At 33.7% G+C, this 27,786-nt stretch overlaps 2 protein-coding genes across 2 annotated transcripts; both read left to right on the top strand.

Moving 5' to 3' along the window:
• The first annotated feature begins 11,323 nt into the window (after positions 1 to 11,323).
• LOC105793943 (uncharacterized) lies at positions 11,324 to 16,815 on the top strand. Its single transcript, XM_012622861.2, has 9 exons — positions 11,324 to 11,695; positions 12,425 to 12,619; positions 12,769 to 12,871; positions 13,063 to 13,142; positions 13,225 to 13,302; positions 13,742 to 13,833; positions 15,657 to 15,768; positions 16,092 to 16,217; positions 16,485 to 16,815. Exons 1-9 carry the CDS (start codon positions 11,414 to 11,416, stop codon positions 16,599 to 16,601), a joined length of 1,185 nt encoding a protein of 394 aa, XP_012478315.1. The 5' UTR covers positions 11,324 to 11,413; the 3' UTR covers positions 16,602 to 16,815.
• Positions 16,816 to 22,634: 5,819 nt separating this feature from the next.
• Positions 22,635 to 25,476, top strand: LOC105793941 (protein YIP4a). Its single transcript, XM_012622858.2, has 3 exons — positions 22,635 to 22,742; positions 24,433 to 24,507; positions 24,715 to 25,476. Exons 1-3 carry the CDS (start codon positions 22,653 to 22,655, stop codon positions 24,973 to 24,975), a joined length of 426 nt encoding a protein of 141 aa, XP_012478312.1. The 5' UTR covers positions 22,635 to 22,652; the 3' UTR covers positions 24,976 to 25,476.
• Positions 25,477 to 27,786: the final 2,310 nt, after the last annotated feature.

Genomic DNA, 27,786 nt, shown 5'->3' with positions numbered 1-27,786 from the left:
GTATGCTTCCCCTCATATGTATTATGATGGAAATTCGAAGCTCTCATTATATTAGGCCCAATTATATGTGCTTTTTGGACTTTTAACCCAACACTTTATAACTTTATCCAACCTAATACATATTTTTATATTTTCCAAAATAAATATTAATTGTCGAATTGAATAATTTTCTCATTCCAATTTTACCTCCGATAAAATTATGACGATTTTACCCCTAATAAAATTTTCAAGAAATTATAGTCAATATTTCACAACTCAACTAGTTCACTATGACCGAATTGTTTATTTTAATTTTCGGGCTTTAAAACTGCTAAAAAACATAAACGCATTCTTCCGATCATTTTTTAGTAATCCATGTACATTTGCAAATGAATTATTTCTCATTTTCATTTTCATTTTCCATTATGAGAAACCTAAATTCATTTCCAAATGATTCAATTTCTCCATTTCAGAAAAAACCATAATCATTCCTGAATGTTTCTCCATTTCAGAGAAAAGCTACATTTATTTCCAAATGATTCAATTTCTCCATTTCAGAGAGAACCATTATCATTCCTACATTCATTTCCAAATGATTCAATTTCTCCATTTCAGAGAAAACCATAATCATTCCTGAATGTTTCTCACTTCTCTATTTCTATTCGTTTCGTTCATTTCGTTCATTTGAGAAACCTACATTCATTTCCAAATGATTCAATTTCTCCATTTCAGAGAAAACCATAATCATTCCTGAATGTTTCTCACTTCTCTAATTCTATTCATTTCGTTCATTTCGATTCAAACACATAATTCATTTTTGGTTTCAACAAGCTAGCGAAGAGACCGATTGGACATATGTAGCTTACACTCAAATGATTTATAATTAAGTTTTGGCTTTTCGCCTATGAACTTTAAACTCATTTAGTCACAAAGTCATTCCACTAGAGTATCGTGACTTAGCTCTCTCTGACGACATTCCATTACAAAAGCAACTACTTAGTTCTCGTCCAATGACCTTGTCATAAGTGTGTTACCCTCATAGGATATCATTGATCTCTTTGGGATAATATTCGCTCTGCTAATATGATTCTATTTTATCTCATGGTAACCATTATATCTTTCTTCATGAAAAGTCAATCACTATCAAATAGCAATCAAGTCATCCATCACAAAGACGAACGACCCATTGCCACGTTTACTTTTCATCAACCATGTAATGCCAATGAGAGGATATCATTACCCATGTCTCGGTCCATGAATTCTATTATTTTGAATGACACTACGTACTGCAGAAGTCGTACACCCAACACACCAGCTTTTAGTTCCTTGCTTATTCGAACTCAGGGTTTTTTACTTACATGAAAGTGTACGCGTCACTCATACATAACCTGCCATCCACTCAAGATTAGATATGCTACACTATGGATGTCACAAGAGAATAAATCCATAAATAGATTCAGGATTTATTCTGTTTAGGTCTTGTCTAATATATTATTAGTCCAATTAGCCACATCTATGTCTTATCTTCTAGGAGTCGTCCACCCCGATGCCCAAGAAAAGACATTTCCCCAATTGGACTTGATAGACGTCATATTAGCCTTTCATTCAATTTGCTCATTTTTTTATTACACTAAGGACATGTTTAGGTTCGTCTACTAATATAAGTTGTCTTTTTGTATTACGATCTGACCACGTAATATCACTTAGTATCAGTTAAACTTTAAACAACCAATGAGTAACGTTTGCTTCCATTTTACTTTGTATGCAAAAACCATGTGAAGAAAACATGCAAAGTATTAATGAAATTTATGAATAATTTTAATAACTAATTTGTTCAAAAAATTACAAGTGTACTTAGACGAAAATACTACACTTAGGGCACCAAATCCAATAGTCTCCCACTTGCCCTAGTGAAATAGGTGAGTCATGTTTCACATTCCTATGCCCTCCTAATGTTTCCCAAAGAGCTATCTAGCTATAGGAATCTCGGCTAAACAAATCTCCAAGGTTTGTCCTTAGATGCGATTTTTTACTAGATCTACTATTTCGTCAAACACTATTGTCTCCCTTAATTTGTTTTGTCGTTATGTGGTATCTTTTAGGTTTAGCTATATCCGCACTGTTATAGAGTCATACCTTTTTCATACATCATGTTTGGCTCTCCATAGTGAAGTTAGCAATGTAAGCTTTCTTAACACTTATTCACACTATAGACCCATCATTTAGGACAAAAGCACAACTTGATGTCGATTTACTCGAATCTCAAAACGTTTGGAAGTCAAAATTAGTATATCTAATAAGAGTAAGATCTTCTTCAGAATACACATCATATAATCCCTTGTTCCCCGTAAATACTTGATTATATGCTTAACTGTTTGCTAGTGTCTTAGTCCTAGATTCACCAGATACTGACTTACCAAACCCATTGCAAAACAAATATTTGGGCATGTGCATAACATAGCATACATGAGACTTCCTACTGTTGAAGCTAAGGAACCTTTCTCTTATTCTTTCTTTCTTCCACTATCTTAGGACAGTCCTCTAAAAGGAGATGAAATCCCAATATGGAGGGTTGATTCCCTTTCTTCGGATCGGTCATTGCATAACGCTCCAATATCTTGTTTATGTACAAAGCCTAAGACGGTGTTATCATTTTGTTCTTTTGATCCCATAGGATTTAAATGCTTAGAACAAAATTAGCCTCTCCCAAGTCCTTTATACTAAACTTTTAGGTTAACAACAAGTTAACCGATGACAATGTCCCTTCATTGTTTCCAATGAGAAGAATGTCATCAACATATAGAACGAGAAAGACCACCATTTCATCCCCTAAATATTTATAAACACAAGGTTCATCTACGTTTTTGCTCAAATCTAAAAGTCTTGATCGCTTGATCAAATCTTTGATTCCATGAGCGGGATGCTTGCTTAAGTTCGTATAAAGATCTAAGCAGTTTCCAAACTTCATTCTTGTTTCCTTTAGCTATATATCTGATGGGTTGCATCATTTAGATGCTCTTCAATATAGCCATTCAAAAATGTTGTCTTGACATCCATTTGCTAGATCTCATAATCGAGAGCCGCTGTAATAAATAACAATATGCAGATTAACTTGAACATGGCAACTGGAGAGAAATTTTTTTCGTAATCAATGCCTTCTTGAATATAACCTTTTTGCTACAAGTCTAGCCTTATAATTTTCCACTTTTCTATCCATATTTCTTTTCCTTTTACATATCCACTTACACCCTGTAGGTTTTATCCCTTCCAGTAAGTCAACAAGTTCCCACACTGAGTTGGAGTCTATAGAATCCATTTTAGCTTTCATAGTTATTTCCCAAAGCTTGGAATTAGCATTCTGCATCGCTTCATCATACATGAGTGGGTCATCATTTTCCTATTCGACAGACTCAATTTTGCACTGTAGTTTGAATGGATATCATACATTAAGCCAGATATAATAAAATGTGTCCCGCTAGAATTTTGGCCAATTAGAGTATATGGAATGCAAAAGTGTCATTGATAGTGTACACGATAATGGAAATGCACAAATCGGATCGAGTGATACGATAGCTCGGATGGAGGCAACAAATTTTGTCGCCATCACGAGAAATAGAAACACAGCACAAGCTGGACTTGCGGGGGAAGAACAACGAGAATTGGTAAGACTACCACAATGAGTACATCAACATTTGGCATCATAGGATGGAATACTTACCCATCTGTGAACCTTTTTCTCATTGGACATTCGTTTGGAGTACATGCCCTAGTTTAGAGTCACCGGTAAGTCATATCTGTTATTAGTAGAGGCGAGGGTAGGCAACTTTCTCAGAAGAGGTGATGACAACTACCCCAACAGCGTAGGTCTGAAGGTGGTATCGTGACGGGCTCGTCTCGGCTCCAATCCAACAAGTGCCACTGATGTCAGCACTACATCCCGGTCAGTTCACTCCACTTATTCATGTTCATTTCACTAACCCTATGTTTGTTTCACAAGAACCAAACTACGCACCAAACTATACACCATTACAGCACCCTACTTCTACCCCTCCCCTAGGTACATATTTCGGGGCACCTTTATCCCTATCATTTTACGCCCCCATGCTAACATCAATGCTAATGCAAACACTGAGCTAGATGTTGACACATGTACCATAATCGATGTTATTATTGATGATTGGGTCAATACCGACATATCCGAGTTTTGCGACATCATATGGGTATTCATCGATAGTATCACAAACACCCACAATGTCGTTGTTTTATCGATGTGGGTCTTCGACGCAACCAGCTTATGTGGAGTGGAAGACACACGATGGGAGGCTAGGACGGCACCATATTCAAGCATAGAGGAAGGTGATGAAGACGAAGTCGAAGGTGGAGATGAAGACAACAATGGAGACAAAGATAAGAATGAAGGTAGAGGTGAAGACAAATAAAATAAAGACGATGGTGACGATCAAGTGGAGGAGCTAGAACTACTAGCTGTACGTAGAAATCCTGCTCGCACCTGTCATCCACCACCTTACGACACACATTCGGCCCGACAACGCTGATGATGTATTTTATATTTACTTATTGTGATGTAAATACAGATGACATCAATAAACAAATGGTGGAATTTTTTTGTATATTTCTATTGCAACTCATACTTGTCTTTATTAAATTCTAATGTAAATTATACGTAAAATTCAACATCTATTTAATATTTGATATGAAATATATAACTTTGGATAGGCACCCTTATCAAACTATTGATTAATAGAGGTATAGGGGCTAGCCCCTAAAAAATGAAAAAGTTCAATTCCCTGAGAAATTGTAAATGATGCTTGAAGTAGCACTTAAAGTGACAATTTTTACACTATGTAATTGTTAGTAGACAGTGGCAAATACAATTGAAATGAAAGTTAAAAAGAAAGAAAAAAAACTTACACAAAAAAAACCATTGTAATCAATTTTATATCGTCGAAAAAATGAATGCTACCGAAGTTGAGGCCCCAATGTACCCCTCAATACGGAACTTGTCGTCTTCATATACCCTGGGTTTCTACAATACCCACAAAACCTTTGATGATTGTCTCTCTCCTCAATATTTATATTGGTGCGTATCTGAGTGAAATTTGGGTAACCTTCTGGGACACGACATTGGTTCATATTCGACGTCAACTCGTATAGCGTGCTGGACACTGACAGCCATATACTCTCATCTAGGGCCGGTTGGAATTTAGGACTCCGTACATTTTGGACGCGTTTTAGTACGTATACATTGTTGATATAAGGCGTGTACTCGATTTTTAGGTTTGCACATGCAGTAATTACATGTGCGCATGGGAACCGAAGTGCTTGGAACCTCTCACAATCACAAGTCCCTCATGTTAGGTCAACAAGATATGATGCCCCTAACATGTCCTCGTCGGGCCTAGCATATTTCGTGACCCTAAATTTTAGGTTTTGACGCGACTGGCACACTACATACGTAGTGTTCACTCTCGTTGTATTTTATCTAATTTCTTTAGAACATCCTTGCAACAACATGACAGCCCACTATCTGTCCAGCATATGCTACCGCCCGCTTTGGGAATAAGATAGCCAAACGAAAGTATGTTTCTTTGAAAATCGAGGTTATGGACAAATGACACATCCTCTTTAGTATGATATTGATGCATTCGGCTAAGTTCGTCATCATTTGCCCGTACTGTAGATCCCCGTCATACGATTGCGTCCACTGTTCAAAGGGTATGTTCGCTAAGTAGCCCGCACCAGCATTGATGATGGCGCGCAAGTTATCCTAGGGTTGTGTAAAATTCGGGTAAAACTGAAAAAATTATTAATCGATCAATTCATTAATCGATCGATTAACCAAATTTTTTCTATCGGAGTCGATTAATTATTTTTAATTTCTCGATTAACGGTTAATTCGGTTCAAAACCTATTTGTTAACTGATTTTTTCATTTAACCAAAAATTAATAAATAAAACTATAATATATAAATAGGCCCACTATTCACCTAAACCCAATCCAAACCCAAGTATTCAACCCAACCTAATTACCCAATCCAACCCAATCATAAAAATTACAAATAATTTAATAAATAAAAATAAAATTCTAAAACTAAAACTAAAACTAAAGTCTAAAAGTCTAAAAATAATTTAATTATGTAGGGATTCACTTCGGTTAATTCGGGTAATTCGGTTAATTCGGGCAGTTCGGTTAATTCGGTTAATTTTTAACCAAAAATAGAAAACATATAACTTTCGGATAATTCGGTTAACTGACCAAATTAACCAAAAAATTTTGGTTCGGTTAATTTTTTTAAAAAAAATTTGGTTCGGTTAACGGTTAAAGATTTTGAAAGGTCGGTTAATTCGGTTTATGTTATTTCGGCTAGGTTAACCGGTCGGTTAACTGAATGAATACCCATAAGTTATCCAACATCTCAAGGAAACGATGTTGGATGAGCTCATACCCTGTTGAGAAAAGTATACCCGTGAATGCAAACAATACATGGTGATATAAATTCAAGCATGATTTGGGATAAAGTGGAAACTATGTACCCATGTCAATGCACTAGTCTCGCTCACTTTTTGAAGGCTATTTTGTGTGGTAGTTTGAGCTGACATGTTGTTTGCAGTACCTATGGTGGGTGCGGTCCCAAAAGCTACCCTACCACTAAATAGTAGACAAGATTCTAGTTCCTCTATCCAATATGACACATATGTCGAGCTGTGGGTAAACTCGACGGTGTAATCAATTAAGGAAGAAGTCCTAGTCATCTACCTTTTTGGAAGGATTTATTGAAAATGCAACCGGTAGAATCCTCTGATTACCATCTTGGGCAACCATAATCAACAATCGGTGTTGATACCTCTCGTACAGCTAAGTGTCATCAATTTGCACCAAAGGCTTGCAGTGTCGGAAAGGTTTCCTACATTGATTGAATGTCCAAAAGAATCAGTGGAATACTCTTTTCCTAAGGACCAAACGATCGCCAAAGTACACTGCGTGCATTTCCAATTGGTTAAGGAATCTAGTACGTACCGATCCAGTATCTGACACCATTTCCATAAATAGTTGTATGACTTGTCCCAGCCATGATGCAACTTATCCATAGCCTTTTGTTTTGTGACTCACGCTTTGTAGTATGACGACGTGTAATCGTGTTGGCTATAAATGTTGGCAATCAACACCGAGACAAGGATCCTAGGACTTGCCTTCACCATCGATAGAATAATGTCAGAAATTATGTCTAAGTCTAGCCTAGGATGATCCTGACCTACACTTGCAAATTACAAGTTAAAGTTAAGTAATAAAAAAAAATGAAAACCCTGACCAGGTCACATTATGTCAGAAAATATAGTGATCACACCGCGCACCTTTGCAACACAAGTATGTAGACCAAAATACTTCTTTATCATTCACAAGCTGATCTTTTTACGCAAAGAGGCCATTATTTTCCATTTGTACCTCCCGCCGCACATTGCGCACTTTTCCTTGAATTTCTCTGAACGGGACTTTGTGGCATGATAGTTCACGCCATTCTTGAAGCTGTACCACTTTAATGCAGTAAGGAAAGCATCTTTGTTTGGGTATTGCATGCCAACTTCCAATACTCAGACATCTAACATTAAGCTTGCATGACCAGGTGTTTTGTGTGATAGCTGCCAAAACTCTAAACCACTCTTAGTCGAGAGGTCAATGCTAGTCATGTGGGCCGAAGGTTCATATACGGTAAATCACAAATCTGGATCCAGAGCATTTTCTAAGGCATCATCGTCAGAACTACAAGATTTTGGCTTTGTTGGAACCTACTCTAGTTCAGAAAAAAGTGTCACTTCTAAACCATCCAGACCACACTGCTAGATTGGATCCAAGTCTGACTTTGATCCGTCAACTACATCCGCTACCCCTTTTTCCTTGGCTACATCTTCTTCCTCATCTGGGCCATCATTGTCACCTTTAACCAAGGGGTTCGATGTACCCTTGCTAGACTCGATCGTAGGGAGTAAGTCATCGATTCTTATGTACCTCATGTGCCCGCCAAAATCTGCACAAGATTGATGGTCGGTGTAGGTAAATGCCCCCAATATAAGTGCTTCTACCTCAGGACATCAATCCACCAAAGTTGAAATTGAACGCACTGATACAATGTCGAGTCTGGGTGTTAAGGTTCAGGTTACGCTAATACCCCAACTGGAAGTGGCCGCCAAAGTTTAAATTTGTGTCGAAAATCAAAGAATGTCTACCCATAGACTTTTCAAGGACATCATTGTAGAAGCTTTGTAACAAGCTAGTGAACCCACCGTACAACCGTATAGTAGGACTTTCTGCTTCAGCTTCGGTTCTAACATTAGTCGCAACGGTGGCTAAAGATGGACCAATTCCATCAGCCTCGGAAAAATCGACATATAACTCTATTATAGCATTTCTGCTTAAGCAATGTGATGATATGACCACCTTGAGCTCAAGCTCACCTTCACATCAAATAACTCATACCTATAGGGATCAATGGAATTAAGATATATACATTGCAACCTCAAAAATTCTTTCCCAGCTTGAATCCCCCACTTTCCTCCTAATTCTAGTCCATAGCTCATGCAATTGAATGGCACAGTTGAACTCCAATTCCACAGACTGGGCTCCTACAAATACTACCCTGAATTTCGTATTACAGATTTGACCATCGTAGTAAATGATGGCTTTCACTCATCGACTCATTTCAATATCAGATATGAATTGGATGAGCAAAAGCAAAAAAATATTCAAATGGTTGTCCAAAGAGATGCAAATGACTCACACAACTCAACTCTTTGATGTTTGATATGAATTTGTTACGTGCCTAAGTTATGAATATTTCGTTACTTCAATAGGAAAATAGAACAATGAGAGAAAGAATGCGTGCTTCAGAATCTATTTCTAAGGACGCGCTGTTGTTAAATAATGATAAAGAAACGTTCTTCGGTCCTTGAAAGCATGTTTCACAAATCACGTAAATTTCATTAGAAGCGTGCTTCAGAGGGTATTTAGTGCCTCAAAACGTGCATTAGATTTCATCGTGATTCTCGGGGTCAGGTACTTCTTTTTTCAACCTTTAAGAAAAATCCTAGTGAAGGCTCGTCCAGTTAGGCAAGCTTCCCTACTAACATGGAAAGAAAGTGCGCCTAGTTAGAGGAGCCTTCACTAACATTTTCAAAGTTTAGAAAAAATGTACCTAACCCCGAGAATCTTTCTGCACATTTGAAACACGTTTTAAAGATATTCGATGAAGACAGTAGTCTTGCGACACGTTTTCGACCACGGGAATGTTCTACTTTAAAATCTCACTCTTCCCCCGTGCTTATAAAAGGGTGCTCCCACTTCATACTCTATCATCCCTCAAACATCATCTCCTGGCCTCCATCCCTCTACTATACAATATTTCTCTTTCTCTATTTTCTTCCCAACTTCAGTGTTAAAAATTTCAGTCGCTAATAAAATTTCTCGTTTGAGGTATTCTTGAGTCATCGGTGATGCGATATCACTCTGAGATGCATACATTTCATATATCCTGTCGAGATGGGACCATTATCTTCGAAACCTATCATGTGGAAGTCGAGTTCCAGGGTGATTTTGCTTTGTACGATCACTGGTGGAAGTCTACATAGAGGTCTCAATCGACGGTCATTATGCAACCATGGAGTAGAGTATAACAGAGGAGGTAGTTGACGATCGTTACTCGACCATGAGCTCAAACTTTTCGAATACCCGAAAATGTTGCCTTATAAATACCATACAGAGGTTTAAGGGCATAATGATAGGGAAAAACTATGGGGCTTCTCGTATCTTTAACCTTCCTTTTGATTCAAAAGTCGGCACCATAGTGGATGTAAGAGGTCTCTCAAGCAGGGGGCAACTGTTACGATGTAGTAAAGTTGATGCTCCTTTCGAGGTTGTCGTGTTAACCTGAGTTTGACCTTTACTGTATTGGAACATCCGCTCTTTGCCTAAGAGCCCTCTTGTGTCCACTTTGGTATCAGCCTTCGAATAAGAATGAAAGGTTAAAAATACTGGCTGCCTAGAAATAGAGAAAAAAACTACATTGATTACATCAAAAATCCCTCTGTTTTTCCCTATGTTTATGGCATCAATCTTATGTATGGTATATAATGCATCATTTGTGGGTATCCAAAAAGCTTGAACTCGTGATCGCATAACGACCATTAACTGGCCCCCGATTATACTCAAACCCATGGTCGCATCATGGCCGCCGACTGGGACCTCCACCTAAGCTTTGACTCGTGGCCATATCAAGCACTGTCACCCCAAAAACTGACTTCTCTAAGATGAGTTTCTAAGGTAATAGTCCTATCCCGTCATGACATATGAAATGTATGTGTTCTGAGGCGCGTATCACATCCCCAACCCTTCAAATCTATCTATAAACCTTCGTAGTTTCACCCATAAACTCTAACCCTAAACCCTTAAAAACCCTAACCCTAACAAAGTTAATAAACCTAACAAACTTTAAAAACCCTAACCCTAAGAGAGAAAGCGAAAAAACACATCCAGCTAGGCCGTTTTCTGAACATGTGGTAGGAAAGCGTACTCAACTGGACGTGCTTTTTCACTCTCTTTTCAAAATCGACTTATTTCATTAAATAAAAAAATAGGCTAAAAGCCAAATAAAAAAACCCAGAATATATCATTAGAGGTGCCCATGGGTCCGGCCCAACAAAAAATTTTTGCCCGTTTGCTAGGCCCGAGCCTGACCGACCCGAAAAATGGGCCTAGAATTTTGCCCAAGAATGGCCCGAATAAAAATGTTAAAACCCGAGCCTAGCCCAACTCACCCGTATTAATTTTTTACATTATTTTTAAATATATATAATACATCAAAAATATTAAAATAAATGTTTCCCAACAAATTGAAAATAAATTAAAAAAATATGTAACACTAAGATAAATTCAATTTAACAAGCAAATGTGAAATATCTCTAAAATAGTAACAAAATCAACAATAAAATAATACAATATCCAAACACGAGCAATAAAATGGTAGCAACGTAATTATAAAATAGTGGCAAAATAGTGAAAAAAATAACAAGAAAACAAAAAAATTGACAAAAAAGAAAGTAAAAAAAAAACAGAATATCTATTTTTACATATTCGAGCTGCCAGATTTGGACCAAAGAAAATTTACCCGAGTCCTAATTCATTTTATAAATCAACCTCGTTTTTTTACCTAAACATTTTAGGAAGGCTATATTTTTACTCAATGGCTCCCACTCGGCCAGACCATTCACAGGTGTATGTATCATTAATTTAGCCCGAATAAAATCATACCATTTATAATATTGTAAATTTTACTAAAGTTGGTGTATAGATTTTATAAACGAAGTAGCAAACACTGAAACCACCCCTATTCGTTTTCGATCCTAATTTTCTTTATGTTTTTCCAATGGAATCTCTTTCGAGTTCCCTCTCCATCTCCATCTCTAATCTACGCGAGACCTACCCAATTATCAACAGCCACTTACCATCTTCTTCTTTTTGTCTGATCAAAGCGCCAAATCAACGAATTGGATCTCTCAAATTCAACTCTGAAACCTCTCAGTTTCGTAGGTTTTATCTCCAAGCTCTACCTCGAGAGGTTCCCGATGAAGGTGAAGACCAGCTGCAGCCTCTTACCCTTAATAATGGGTTTCGCTTAGTTTCTGAAGACAGTCAATCTGTTTATCAGGTATTGTACTGAATACTATTAAATAATTCATTTTCTCGCTTTTTTTCCCTTTGATTTCTCTGTTGTTTATGTATTGTTTGCTTTGTTTTCTCTACTTTTTTGGAACATCGAGATGAGAAGCCTCATTAACTTTATGATTTGTTTACAAAAGCAAATGCACTAGCTTTGAATGATTAGAAGTTAAAATTTCATCTTTTGTGGATAACATTTGGTTTTAGGATTTGATATTAAATTGAATTGTTTTAGATTTGAACCGTTTGATCACTCTCAGTGGAAAATGAATTACGTTCTTATGACCATTTGGTATTTTTTGTTTTAGCAACTCTTGAGAAAGAAAGCAAATGCAAAATAGCCAAAAGTAAAAATCAAATGTAACTATAAAGTAAAAATTCAAATGAAACTGTACCCAGTTTGATTTTTTTTTTCATGGAATTAAGTAATGGTTTTAAACTTTTACAAGGGTGTCGATGTTACTATATTTTAAAATCTTTGTAGCTCGACCTCTGTTGTGAGTGTCCAATATGTTTGATTTTGTTGAAGTTTTTCCATGTCACTGGAGGGTTTCGAATATGGGTGGGTACTTCAAGGAAAATAGTTGGAGCAACATAGCGATGTAGTTCTATCATGCTATTTGGAATCCTTTTCTTGTCTTGGTTGACGTAGATACTCGTTGGATACATCAAGTTGCTGCTTTGGTTCAGTATTAATGGCCTCTCTCATGTTCTGAAGGGTGATTCAAATCAGAGTAAAAGCAGCGAAAAAGATGTAGATAAGTTAATAAAGGTTGAACTCCATGGAAGTGGAGCAAGTGGGGGTAGCAGAGCTGGACTTTTCAGAACCCCAATTTCTGGTGGAGTGCACAGTGCAACTTCAGCACATGGATTACCTCGGCCGGCCTTAGCTGTCCGTAATCTGATGGAACAAGTAAAGGCTATTATTTGAGTTCTAAATACTATCATATTTTGAAAAGCGAAAGAGGGGAAAACTCATCTGTTTCCTTCCCTGTGTTTCCTTTCCAGTTTTATTTTATTTTAATTTAATTGTTCTGAATTTGTTGGCCTGTGTAATTCAAGGCCAGATTTGCTCATTTATGCACTGTAATGTCTCGTATGCACCACCGACGAGAAGGGTATCCTTTTGGCTCTCTGGTAGATTTTGCCCCTGATTCAATGGGCCGTAAGTAGTTGACTTTTGAAGTTCTGTTATTTGGTTACTTTTTGATTCTGCAAAAAAATTTGACACTTCGGTGAACAGTTTTTGTGGTTTCTTTTCTTAATATTTTGTTTGAAGTGTAAGAGCCTTTGTAACTATGTGTAAGTTGTTAGATTTGTTTAATATATCTCCCCTTTTTTCTTTTTAATTTGCAGATCCAATATTTTCATTTTCACCATTGGCCATCCACACACGGAATTTATTAGCAGACCCTAGGTGTACCCTTGTTGTGCAGGTTAATTCTTTTGTTCCTTTTGCCGTGATGGAATATCTTCCTTAGTTATTCTCCCTTTATGGAATCCATTGACAGTCTACAGATACCTGGATGGAGTGGCTTATCAAATGCAAGGGTAACAATATTTGGTGATGTCTATCCACTTCCCGAGCATGAACAGGTAGTCACCTAAATTCCTCTTCTTTCTTTTCACTGGTGGTGGGAGGAGATGGGGTTAGAGAAGTTTGGTAATAAAATATAGGGTTGGGATACTCACTATAAAAGATCGAGGTTTCTTCTTTTTCTTCATGGGGTCATGGCTGTGTAGCTTCACAAATGGCTTTAGAGAGCGGGGTTCTGTTGCCACGGAGTATCCTTGTTGATTCTTTTGGAAGATGTATGTTTTGAGGAACTTCCATTTCCTCACTGTTTTAGGAATGCATAATTTGGATGCGTTTTCTACTTCTTGTTCCCCTTCTCTTTGATCTCGTGTTTGGAGGTTATCCTTTATCTCTAGGCCCCATCAAATATCTGCCATGTTTTATATTACACTATGTTACACATATCTATACAATTTGTGCATAAAATATGCCTCAACAAGGGCCTGGTTATTTTGCTAGGAATGGGCTCATAAACAGTACATTGCAAAACATCAACAAGGGCCTTCACAACAGTGGGGAAATTTCTACTACTTCAGGATGCAGAATATAAGGTCAGCTTTGGTCTATGGTTTTTCCGTATTTCTTTTGCAGACTAATATTTCCTGTTTAGAGCGACTCTGGTTATCCAATATTCTGTTTACATATTCATTCAGGATAGTAAGATTCGCTACTTGGTACAAAATCAATATTGTCATATTTAACCCTTATCGGTACATCTAAACTTGCAAAATCTTTCTGGTTATCCAAATAGTGAAGCAAGATTTTAAAGCCCAGGCTAGTTAAAGAACCGTTAAGGTGACACTTGGTCATTTAAATACTTTTTTTATTTGTTTCCTTTCTTTCAAGTGTTTTCTTCTTTCATTTTCACCTTGTATATGTTATAGTCTCGAGTTACAAATCGAGTCACTGGAAAATTTGTAGGAAATTGTTTGACTTAAACAAGGTTTATCCCCTTATTTCTGTTTCTTCTGCACGAATGATCTATAATGAACAAGTGGAACTTGTTGAAGGGAATTCCAGACCTCAGACTTGTTAAGAGAGAGAGAGTCTTAAACCTCTTAATATTCAAATAAATTCTGACCTAATTTTATTTCTAGCAGTCAACCTCTTAAATAGAGGTTACATAGGTTTACTTGTTTGAATGAAAAACATATAAGCTAAGTAAATTAAAACATCGACTCTAAGTAAAGAAAGATTCCTAATATCTCTAAACTATTTTTAATTAAAAGATCTCATTAAGATATAAAACACTCATAAATAAAATCTCCTGATACTTCTCCTAATAAAATTATAAACTGATCTAATAATTAATTGATGTCTAATATTACTCCCCTCCTAGAAAAAGAGCTTGTCCGCAAGCTCGAAATTGAATAGCTCGTGCATTTTTTGGCACGTTATTGCATGCAAGGATATTTCAGTTTCTCTACACTCTTGATTTTGCGCAAGATCATCTGGATCAAGTCAACTTTTTAACAGAAGGATGGCTTGTCTTGCTGGTACTAGTGTCTTTTGCCAATGCCTAACTCCTACCCAAATTGACTTTTGACACTACGGGTGTTACGAGAGAATTTCCCCTCAAGTAAGAAACTGAAAAACAAGAAACTGAATTATTTCTTCATGAATGATCTGTAAGGAACAAGTGTCAAAAGTAAATATTTACTTCATTATTTCTTCATTATCTTCTTTCATTGTTTTGAATGAAGAAATAATGAAGTAATCATTTGATTTTGATCTGCCTGGATCCCCTGAATTGGTCTCTTGGTTATAGAATCTCAGGAAAACTGGAAGGTTAGAACAGCCTTCAAGAGTTCTTAATGAACAGAAAGGAGAGGGGAATAAAACCAAGGATTAAGAGTTGATAGATAAGAGAGTGATTGTATTCATTCACGTCCAATCCTAGTCCAGTTTGTTATATGGATGAGTTTCTGAATCGTTTTAGGAAGATCTGGAACAATAATAACAGAAAGTAACGCTTGTGGCATCATTTATGGGTTTGGTCCTGCTTGTCATTGTAGCCATCTAAATTTTCTTGTTTCTACGGATACCAATTAGTGTTTTGTTCAAGCTTTAGTTGTGTGCTATTTTTTACTATTCCCTTATTGGTAACTGAAATTGGTTTGACATGATGTAAAGAAAATCCTGTTCGGTTCTGTTTTATTGTTAGTTCAGTTGCTTTGTATGACTAATTCCGGACTCTTGATTTCTGAATAGCACATATAACCATGTAAAATAGTGCAATGGTTTCGGATTCAGAAGTCTGATTAGCAGTGGATAAAAAACTAACCAGTTAATAAATGATTCCCCCTCTTTCTTTTTTAGTTTTTCATTGATGCACAGTGTAGTGAACATTTTTATTCATCAAAATTCATTTCAGTGATATATATTTCATTGGAGGGTTTGGAACTGTTGCATGGATTGATGTTAAGGAATATGAAGCACTTAAACCTGATAAGATTGCTGTTGATGGAGGTGAACAAAATCTAAAGGTGAACTTTTTAAATTCTCAAAATCTCAGCTTTCCGCTTATGTTTTTTTTTTTTTTTGCATTGCGGCTGCCATCAAAAGAGGTATTTTTTCCTGTATTTGATTCTGTTTGAGGTGTTTTCTTTCTCCAACCGAGTATCAAAATCTACTAATGCTTTTTTCGTGCATGTGCTCCAATGCAGTTTGTCACTATGCCTTTTTTTTTTTTTGTCATTACAATATTTGGGAGGTGAAAGGGTGGTGATAGGAGAATGTTCTTAACACTGCTCCAAGCAAGTTTTGGCCACTATGCTTTTCTTTTTGCTAATTTGGGTTAATTTGCTAGGAACTCAATGCAACCTTTTCAAAGCCCCTCAAAGAGTTGCTATCAGCAGAGGCTGAGGTTGATGATGCGGCTCTTATATCAATTGACAGCAAGGGAATTGACATTAGGGTCCGTCAAGGTGCACAGGTATTTATTTCTACATTGTTCCAGCTCTTCATTTTTCTTGGAAGTATTTGTGTCTTGACACATGAGTATGCGGATGGGGATACGGCTTGATCCTCTGAATACTTGGAAAAACTTAAAAAAATCTGACCATACTTGTGTCAAAAAACTTACCCATATAACATAGATTTATTTCATATAATGGCAATGGACAATTTTCAAAGCTCGGGTTTCGGAGGAGGTTCAGGATTCATGTCAGTTTTATATTTAACCATGTTACATTCTTTTCAGTTCAACGTACAGAGGTTATCATTTGAAGAAGGGCAGGGTGTTGAGACATTGGAGGAAGCCAAAGTAGCTTTATGGAAAGTAATAAAGAAAGGCCAAGTGCAAAATCTAAAGAGATAGAAGAAGCTGCAACTTTCTGGCCTTCCGGGGAGCATAAAGGCAAGACGATGCGAATCTCAGCCATCACTGAATGTAATACTACTATAGAGAAACGTTATACAAGGTTTGTTTTCCTGCCGCAAGTAATTTCTTAACTAGTAATTTTCTGATTTCTAGTGTATCGAATATTTTCTTTTATATGTTTTTCTACAAGGATCGGTTTACTATTTAAAAATTTTAGAATTGAATTTAAATTAAAAGGTTCGTTTTATGGAAAAAAATTAAAATAAAATTGTAATATATAATAGGTTTAAATGTAAAATTGGTTTTTAAATTATATCAATTTTCTCACTTAGGTTAAGTGGCAAGTGTAATTCCGTTATCCAAATAATTCTGAACGTTTATTAAAGCATAAAAAGTAATGTCAAAAGTGGGATCTTATTTCATGACATGTTGATATTAAATTTCAAAAAAAGCATATAACTTTGAATCATATCACATCAGTGTTTTTTGGGAAATGTGGGTTGACTGACAACCTTTTTGAAGTCGTTAAAGCTGAAGAATAATTTTCATATTTACAATGGTCTTTTCAAGCTTCTTGTACTTGATAAAATATTTTTTTTTTAAATGTGAAAGAACAATTAATGCCTTTTCACTATCTTAATTTCTTACTAAATTAAATATATTTTTCTATTAATTATTGCATTGGATCAATGTTTATTTGTTGCAAAATCAAAGAAAACTGCACTGATTGATACTTTCCCGCCGTTGACCCCCGCCGCCAAAAATTGCCCCGCGAATTTGTACAGAGGAAAAAATTGTTCTGCCAATTTGCAAAAAGAAAATTCCCGCTAAATTAAATGATTTTAATTTATTATCCTTTTTTAATTAAAAATAAATTATTAATTACTTATATTTATATACTAATGAGCAATGACATTAAACTTTCAATTTAGACTCGAATTTAAATTTTTTTGATAAATTTAAACTTGATTTAACTCAATTTTATCATGAAAAGTCAACAACTTTAATCAATCCAACGAACCTAAAATGATTGAAATAGCTAACTCGAATGGACTCAATTTTAAATGAGATATATTTTTTAAATAATATTAACAATATTTTTATCCTAAACTATCAAATAATAGAATTTGTAAAATGTAATTATGTCTATTAACATAAGATATGTAATATTAGCTTATATCATATGATCTTAATAGCAAAATCCAAATATAATAAATACTTAATCAAAAATTATATTTGTCTATTTATTCTTAAGTAAGATTAATATGTGAAGAGAAATTATTAAAATACAAACTAAAATTTCAAAAGATCTATATATTTCAAAATCTCAAAAACATTTGGTTTTGATTTTATTTTACTTTAAATATTTTATTTTATTTTGATTCTAATTTACTAAAGAAATCCTAAAAATATCTTTGATAAAGTTTATCAATACTCTTAAATTGTTCAAATATTTAAAATAAATATTGGTAGTCCAAAGTTTTGATATATTTCACTACATAACATTGGATTTTCAACATGTATACTCAATATTGTGTTTACATGGACCGATTCAATTGGATCAATGATTGTACGATTAATAATACAATTTATTAAATTGGATCAATGGTTGTAACTGTTGGAAAATATCTAGTTCAAAAATAGTTTTCTTACACAGCAAAAAATAAAATTTTGAAAATCGAGTTGGTTTGTGATATTTATAGCAATAAACTTTTTCCCGAAATAGTATATGTGCCTTGAGCGAAATGGATCCCAAATGTTCTTAACTTTCAATCGAATGACCTTTTGCGCTATTCTCGTACCACAAACTGTCTTGAGTGTGGGCTTGAACAATTTCGAATCAAATACAAAACCAGAAATTTTTTTTTTTACTTTCAGTTGGAAAGTAAATCTCTCTATTATAAAAACCAGTAGAGTTTTATTCCCAAAAAATAGAATTTATACTTAGAAATAAATTCTAACCATTTTCAGGCAGAATAACAATATAGAAAACTTCTGTATATTTTCTCTTGTATTTAGCACTACTAGTGCCATCTATTTATAAAGAGAGGTAGTGAAACCGTAGTTAAATTATTAGAATACAAATAATATTTTATTTAATAGAAAACAATCCCCTAGTTGAATTACAAGAGAGATTCGCCCCTCATACTTGTCATGAGAGGATTTTGGGCCTCTCCTATATCAGGTCCAATTATTATTCACTTGTATTTTTTTCGAATAGATTGGTTTATGGATTTAATTACTTGTGATGTTCATAGTGTGGCATACATTAATCTTGAGTGGATGATAGACTATGTATGGATTTAATTACTTGTGATGTTCATAGTGTGACATACATTAATCTTGAGTGGATGATGGACTATGTATTCGTCACTCGTATACTTTGATGTAAGTAAAAGCTTGAGTTCAAATTGATAAGGAACCGAAAGCTGATACGTTGGGTATACAACTTCTGCAGTATGCAGCAAATTTACAATAGTAAAATTCATAACCCAAGACATGGGTAAATGATATCCTCTCAATGGAATTACATGATAGATGAACATTAAACATGGCCACGAGTCATTCGTCTTTGTGATGAATGACTTAATTACTATTTGATAGTAGTTGACTTTTCATAATGGAAGATGTAATGGTTACCATGATATAAAATAGGATAATATTGGGAGAACGAATTTATCCCAAAGAGATTAAGAATATCTTATGAGGGTAACACACTTATGACAAGGTCACAAACATTGATCGAGTAGCTTTTGTAATGGTATGTCATTAGGGAGAGCTCAGTCACAATACTATAGTTGGATGACTTCGTGATTAAATGAATTTATAATTGATAGGTGAAAAGCTGAAACTTAATTATAAATCATTTGAGCCATAAATACATATGTCCAATCGGTCCTTCCGCTAGCTCGTTGAAATCAAAAATAAATTACATGTTGAATTAAATGAACAGAAATGGATAGAAATGATAAAGTTAGATATATGAGTTGCATTAAAAAATGAACGTGATCTCTCACTAAGTATGTAAATGATCTGAGAATTAAGCTAAGTTTGTTGAATTATTATTTGATTTAATAATTGAAGTTACAAAAGGAAATTAAATTAAATGATTATAGTAAATCCGTTGAATGTAGAAATTAAATAGATTTTTCATAGATTTTCTATGGTAAAGTTGTCATGATTTTAACAGAATCGAAATCGGGTTGAGAAAGTTATTTAATTGGAAAATTAATTAATTTATAATGTCTATTTTTAGAAATAGAAAAACATGTACTGGATTGGATTAAATTATAAAGTGCTGGGTTAAAAGGCCAAGAAGCACATATAATTGGACCCAATATAGGAGAGGTCCGAATTCCCATTGTAATACATATGAGGGGAGGCACACCCAATGAATGTAAACAAGTCTGTAGACTTCATAAATGAATTGGTTAGTAAGTATAAGGTAAGTAATGGAATAGGTCATGACAAGTTGATTAAATTAATACCTTTGTTATATTTGAAATTGAAAGGTGACTAGCAAAAGTACAGCTTTGATGATTTCATGAATTTTGAGTGAAAATGGTGAATTTAATGGAAAAGAACTAAACTGCATAAAGTGCAAACTTTATTTCTTCTCCCTTTCATGGGCATTGGGAGCTTTATGAAAGTATGCAAATTTTTTTTCATAATTCCTTTATAAATACCATATATATTAATTAAAATAATAAAATATCTTAATACAATTCTATTTAAAAAATAATAAAATAATAAAATGTCACCAATATCATAATTATAATCCAAGGGTCCATATCCCTTTCCTTAATCTCCAAGTAAATCCAATGACCATGATTCATTCATACACTCAAGGGCATTTTAGTAAAAATTTCAAAACTATCTTGCAAAATGACTATTTTGCTCTTGACACTTTTTAATATTTACAATTTCATCATGCACACCTTTGGCAAAATTACAACTTTAGTCCTTGAACTTTTCCACTTTGAATCCTTAACTTTTAAGTATTTACAATTTGGCTTCATTACTTTTCACTTCTTTACAATTTAGTCATTACTTCAAATCATTATCTCACAACATATTACTTGTTTTAACTTCCTTCAATATCCAATACTCTTTTCTACTAACACTGATAATTCACATTTTGTTTACTCTAAGAAATCTCAACACATACACTCTCAAGTTTACACTTCTTTCAATCAAAGGGACTTTAAGGATGTTACAAAAGGGGTTTGACAAACCTTAGCACAAATCATGATACCATGAATGATTGTACTCGCTGATGTCATCATTGGATCTGCCGTAAATGACACCAACGGAGTTGCTCTTAGGAAAACGAGAATTGCCCAAAAACAAGGCCAAGTGGCTTCAACCAGGGAAGGAAAAAGAATCAATTAGAGGGAAGGATGGAGATAGAATGTCGACGATAGGCGGCCTACCTCCAAGGATGGTCAAAACAAAAAAAGATGGAGAGATTTGCTAGGTTTTGATAAATGAGAGAGTTTGAAAGATCCTAAAGTGCAGAAATTAACAATATATTTATTTTATTTATTCTTTTAATGATTTTAACCTTCAAAATAAAAAGGAAAAATTTTAGCAAGTCCCTAAAGTTTGGACTCTTTAGTTTGTTCTCTATGGCCCACATGCCACATGTCCTCTTATGTTAGAAATTAACACCGTTAGACCAGAGTACCACAATAATGGATGGTAGAAAAGTACAAGTATCAAATTGAACAAATTAAAAGCGCATGTACCACATTGACAATTTTACTAAAGTATAGGGGTAAATCTTGTCATCACCCAAAAAATAATAAAAATTGTCCAATTTTGATAAAAAATATTTGTAAAAGGTAGATAGATTAAAATCACATAAATATATAAATCAAGAAATTGTTTAGAATTTAACCATCATCATTTTATATTCTACCTAGGTAATTCAACATTTTATATTCTACTTAAATACTTAAAGACTTAACGTGTAAAAGCCTTTAATTAAAAAAACAATTAATCCCTCTTTTTTTTGGACTCAATTGAACACTTGAACTTTCAAAATGCATAAAAAAGGACTTCAAACTTATTCAAAAAAAAGCAATTAAACCCTTCCCTTTTTTGTCACTCAATTGGGTACTTGAACTTTCAAAATGCATCAAAAAGTCCCTCAAAAATTTTCAAAAAAGCAATTAAGCCCCTGCTCTTATTAAAAATTAGAAAAAATAAAAAATAAATTTTTTAGAAAAATTATTAAATTATAATAAAAATATAAAATTTAAAAATTTAAAAATTTATTAAAAATTATATTTTTTATAAAAATTGTAAAAAAAAACGTAACATTTTATAAAAAATCATAAAAAAATTAACGACCCCTAGTTTTTTTCAATTAAAGTCATCACATGTCGCAACACAGCGTGACATGCGGTGGAAAATAATAAAAAATAAAAATCAATAAAAGTTATAGAAAAATTATAAAATATTTTTTTTGGTATGATAATTTTTAGAATTTTTTTTACAAAATTTATATTTATTTAAATTTTGTATAATTTTATTACTAATTTATAAAATTTTATAATTTTTACAATTTTTATATATTCTAATTTTAATATTTTAATTTTTTATTAAAATTTAAAAATATTTACAGATTTTAATTTTTATAATTTTATTTTCTAATTTTTAATAAAAGGAGGGATTAATTGTATTTTTTTTTAAGTTTGAGAGTCTTTTGATGCATTTTGAAAGTTCAAGTACCCAAGTGAGTGCAAAAATAATTTTGAAAAGATTTGAGGGTCTATTTAATATATTTTGAAAGTTTAAGGGCCCAAATAAGTGAAAAAGAAAAAGCAAAAATTTAATTTATTTTTTTGAAAAAGTTTGAGAATTTTTTTATCCTTGAGCCATAATTAAACATTTGTAATACACTGTAACCGTAAATTTGAATGGGCTTAATCGATCCAGTTTGAAGGGCTCGCTCGGGTGACCGGCCCATGTATGTACACAAAGCCGAATAAAAAAAGAGTTTAAAAATACAAAAAATCCTTTACTTCTCCTGTCGGCGTCGGGATGGCCTTGAGAGATTGGGATCTGTGGGGGCCTTTCTTCTTCATTGTTTTCTTGGGTCTCACGCTCTCCTGGTCCGCCTCCGTTAAGAAGGTTTGTTTTCGCACTGGATTTCCATTTCCATTTTCTCTTTTTACATTATACATATTTACATTTTCTTATTCTTGTGTGTTTAATGAATTGATTTGATACGCATATATTTTATTTCTTATGAAATTTTGATTGTTAGCTGTCAAAATCTGATAAGGTTGTTGTCGATCCTTGGCTTAAATGAACCGAAATTTGGGGTTGTTAGAATAATAATTCTTCCTAAAAGGCAACTCTGAATTCTAAAATAATTGTTCTACCGGAAAGTAATATTTGCATCGATATTAAAGATTTCTAATTATTTCAAAATGTCATTTTATTTTTTATCAAGATTCTCTTTTTGCTTTTTGCTATTGGAAGCGAAAACTAATTGGTTCAAGTAACAAACTTCACAACACCATTAATTCAGTCTAATTTAAAATGTGCTATGCATTGCTGATTTGAATTGTAAATATTAAGGTTCACTACTAAAATTGCCCGTTATATGTGGTAATTAGATAGTCTTGTTTTTTTAAAAGAAAGCCTGTTGCATAGATCGGGATTGTAGTTCTTGGTTCTGGTGCTAATAAATTTATCCCTTTGGTGGATGGGTTGAAGCATCTGTTTTCTGATGGATGATTTGGATTTATGTGTTTGTTTTCATTTGTAGCACTTAAGTAACACATTGTTATTCGTGTAAGAATTAGATAATGAAGGATTCTTCTTTAAGTAAATAAGTCCTGTCTGTACCTTTTTTAATTTTCAGATTTATTCACATAGATGTTTCCTTTTCATTTTTGTCTCCATCATTTGATAGTTTTAAACACAGCACAATGGCACAATATGGTCTCTGTAGCAGACTACACATCATGAGAGAAAGGCTTAGTTTGTAATTTGTAATTTCTGATGTATTTGATAGTTTTGCTGGGGTTCTCATTGTGTAAGTGCAAAACATCTTGTGACACCTGTCAATGAGCTGCTTTTTGAAGATTATCTGTTGACAACCCTGGCCATGAACTCAAGTTGCAATTTATTAAGATTTGGATGTATAGTCTATGGATCATGTACTCACCGGTCATGACTTATAGTTAGATAATTAGGTTTCTTTGTCCTTTGGAGTTTAGACTTTTGGAAGGTTTTAAGCATAAATGAAATTCTCATTCATTTTGTCACCTTTTTAACTTGCTTACCTTTCAGCAGCCTAACCATACGTTGCTTGAGTATTTGACCTCTCATCCATTTAGAGATGGAGATGATCCAACCACATTCACTGATAAAACTTGAGGTCAATTTAGGACAGATTGGAGATAGCCTAAGTTGCTGGGTTGCCTATTTGCACGAAATTCCTTCAAGACATTTTGATGCATGATGGTGCTGCTTTGCATTTTGAAGAGGTATCAGCTCACTGTATTTTGTGATTACTTTTTGATCTTGCTTCTCCTTGTGTCATAAATGTAATTTCTCTTCCTGCAATCTTGCTTCATTTTTGTACTTTTCTTTTATCTGACAGACTTTCTTGCAAGTTATATATGTTTGCCATAGTTTCACTGTAGAAGAGGCGTTTCTTGCTTTTGTATCTGGACTTTTCATCCATTCTTTATTTCCTGATATATATATATGTGTGTGTGTGTGTGTATCTCCTATTTTCTGTTTAGAATAATATTATCAAGGTTTTTTTATTGAGTTATTACTAAATTTCTCCTCTTAAATGTTCCAGTCTGAGGTATTTGCTGTTGCATTTGCACTGCTCGCAGCTGGTGCAGTAATCTTGACATTGAATGTACTACTACTGGTAATTGCTTCTCTTCTTTACAGAGTAAAATTTTGACTGTGAGCAAGTTTTTGAAATCTAGTTAAATGTTATATCTGGTCTGGGAATTCCCTTTTTACGAATAATAGTTAGATACCTTTTTTAAAAAAAAGAAAATTAGTATAAAAAGCTTTGCATAGGTAGTTGGGTATGCCTTCTGCTGAGGACTTTTCCTTTACATTGTTTCAGGGTGGGCATATCGTTTTTTTCCAGAGTTTGAGTCTTCTAGGTTATTGTTTGTTCCCTCTGGACGTAGGAGCCCTAATCTGTATGATGGAGAACAATGTCATACTCAAAATGATTGTGGTCTGTGTAACATTGGCTTGGAGTTCATGGGCTGCCTATCCTTTCATGAGTTCAGCTGTCAACTTGAGTAGGAAAGCACTTGCACTCTACCCTGTTTTTCTTATGTACGTGTCTGTTGGTTTTCTTACCATTGCCATTGATTGAAGTTTCTTCCCTTCAGGGGTTTCAAAAGAGTTACCAAACCTTACATAGGAATGTCTAGTTACTGTATTTTTTTGACCTGACACGATTTTATTGAACACCATTCGGGGTCTATGATATAATAGCTGCATCAGATCCTTTTTATTCTACTACTGTCTACTTTTGGTAGGGATGATTTATGGGCCCAAGCTGTAACAGGGTGTATTAGGGATTGATCTATGATATAATAGCTGCATCAGATCCTTTTTATTCTACTACTGTCTACTTTTGGTAGGGATGATTTATGGGCCCAAGCTGTAACAGGGTGTATTAGGGATTGAGCTTTATTTCTTTCTCATCTCTTTCAAGTTTTATTTGGGGAAGAGGATTTGAACCCTTTTCTTCTCTTCTATTTTATGTACTAAATTGTTTACAAATAAGAATTCTAATCCATCGGCTTTCATCCTAGAACTTAATTTCTATCGAAATAGGAAAACAATGCATCATCATGGTCTTTGGAAGGTATTTTCTCTTGGTTAGTTAGCAGATGTTAATTTAACTATTTCTTTTTTCCTTTGATTAATAAAGAAAAGAATGCACCAACCATTAGCATATTTTGATTCTTTTAAGGTATTTTTCTCTTGGCTTTGAAGGTTATTTTTGTTCTATCTGAATTGAGAAAAATGTAGAGTAGAAATGGGAAAGGGAAAAGGGTACTAGTAAATGTGGTTCATTTGATGCTACTCCAAATGCCGTTGAAACTGTCTCAAGATCGATGATTTGAATTGATCAAGGAAAGCCGAAGTTTTGAAATCACAGTAAACAATCAAAGTTGAAAGGAGACACAAACTGATTTAAAATTAAATTGATATAATTGTAAAGTAGTTCGAGAGATCAATCCTTTGGAAATTTTTATTAATCGAGAAGACTCCCGAGTTTTGATAAGATTTGTAAATGTCAAAATTTTAAGGTAATGGCTCAAAATGTCAAAACTTTAATCTCCCCAAATTAGAGAGAAAGCTAGTGAAAGGAAAGTAAATAGATTTTTAAGATATACAATATCTTTTTTACACCATATTTTGATTAAAAGTAGCGTGGGAAAGGAAAAGAAGGTAAAATAGTGGAAAGTTAAAGAAAGTAAATGATTATTGTAATAGGCCAATTTGTGCCTGGCTAAAAAACCAACAGCCCATTACAAAGCCCAACCCACTAGCCCAAAATATTGAACAGAAACAGAATAAAAAAAACCATAGCAGCAAACTGGCGCCTCCAGCTTCCCACGAGCGTCGCCCCTGCTGCATGAACGTTGCAGCACGTTGCCCTCGCACAACCCACATTCTCCAACGCCCACACCTGCAATAAACCACGAACGACACTAGTAAGACCGGATAGATAGCAAACAAAAAGAAATATAGAAAAATTGTAAAAATTTAGTTTTTTTTGGGGGGGGGGGGCTGTAGAGATTCGGCTATAAAGGAGCGAATCGATTCTTGTAAAAAGGGGGACGAATGATTTTTTTTAAAAAAAAAATACTGAAATAAAAAAAAAGGTACCAAAAAACAATTTGGAAGGTGATTATTTTGTTTTATTTTTATTTTTTTTATTTTTCTTCCTGTTTCTTTTTACTATTTTTATGTTCTTCATTGTTTCTTAAAACAAATAAGCGAAAAGAAAAGGAGAAAACTTACCTGAATTGGACTAGGCGGCGGAGCTTTGACGGCGGCGGTGTGGGGGTGCTAGGGTCGAAACCCTAGCAGAGAACCCCTCTTTTTTTTCCCTCTGTTTATTTTTTTTTAAAAAGAAGGAAATGAAACAGAAACATTTTTTGAATTTTGATTTTAATATTAAAGCAAAACGGCGCCGTTTGGAAAGGGAGGATTCGCGCATCGACCAGGACCGGTCCCAAGATCCGCACGTTTCCTAATGGAGGGGCTAATTTCACTTTTAGCCCTTCTGATTTTCTATCACTTTGTAATCAAGTTTTTTTTTATTTTTTAATTTTGACCAAAAATTTCGCTTTGATTTCATTTAAGTCTTGCGCAAAATGCTGCGTTTTGAAGGGCAGGAATATTTTTCTTTTTGGTACCTTTTTATTATCTGCGCATTCATTTTGGTCCTATTTCTGTTTTTTTATTTAATTGCGGACTTGCCCCAAATTACTGTTTTAAGTTTTAAATTAGTCCTTCTATCATTTTTACACTTTTATTATTATTATTATTTATTATTATTATTATTATTATTATTATTATTATACTTACGCATATGTATTTTATAATATATATGTATATATTTTAAATGTTTTTAAATACATATACATATTTTATTATTATCATATTATTATTTTATTTTCATAGTTTATATATATATATATGTATATACATTTATATTTTATAATATTTATACATTTTCCATATTATATAATCTATATATATGTTTATACATTTTTATAATATGTATATATATACATATAAATCTTTTATTATTATTATATTATTATTTTATTTTCATAGTTTTATATATTTATATATGTATATACATTTATATTTTATAATATCTATACATTTTCATATTTTATAATCTATATATATGTTTATACATTCTTTATAATATGTATATATATATTCTTACACTATTCAAAACTATTATAAATATATTTTCCACATTTTTTATATATACGTATATATCCATATTTTCATAATTTACTAATATATTATACTTATATATATATATATATTTGTAAATGCATGCATATATTTTATTATTGTTTTATTTTCATGACTTTTGTATTCATATATATATGCATCAACATTTTATAATATGTACGCATCTTTTATA

The sequence above is a fragment of the Gossypium raimondii genome, chromosome 3, assembly GCF_025698545.1.
Source record: "Gossypium raimondii isolate GPD5lz chromosome 3, ASM2569854v1, whole genome shotgun sequence".
Taxonomy (NCBI): Eukaryota; Viridiplantae; Streptophyta; class Magnoliopsida; order Malvales; family Malvaceae; genus Gossypium; species Gossypium raimondii.
Note: the sequence above shows the minus strand (reverse complement) of the source record. Positions and strands in the feature narration are given on the sequence as shown.

Coding starts and splice junctions, on each gene's coding strand:
- LOC105793943 (XM_012622861.2), top strand. CDS start 11,414: ATGGAATCTCTTTCGAGTTCCCTCTCCATCTCCATCTCTAATCTACGC. Junction 13,303..13,741: donor CACTTCCCGAGCATGAACAG/GTAGTCACCTAA, acceptor TTATTTTGCTAG/GAATGGGCTCATAAACAGTA. Junction 13,834..15,656: donor TTCAGGATGCAGAATATAAG/GTCAGCTTTGGT, acceptor AATTCATTTCAG/TGATATATATTTCATTGGAG.
- LOC105793941 (XM_012622858.2), top strand. CDS start 22,653: ATGGCCTTGAGAGATTGGGATCTGTGGGGGCCTTTCTTCTTCATTGTT. Junction 22,743..24,432: donor GGTCCGCCTCCGTTAAGAAG/GTTTGTTTTCGC, acceptor TAAATGTTCCAG/TCTGAGGTATTTGCTGTTGC. Junction 24,508..24,714: donor CATTGAATGTACTACTACTG/GTAATTGCTTCT, acceptor ACATTGTTTCAG/GGTGGGCATATCGTTTTTTT.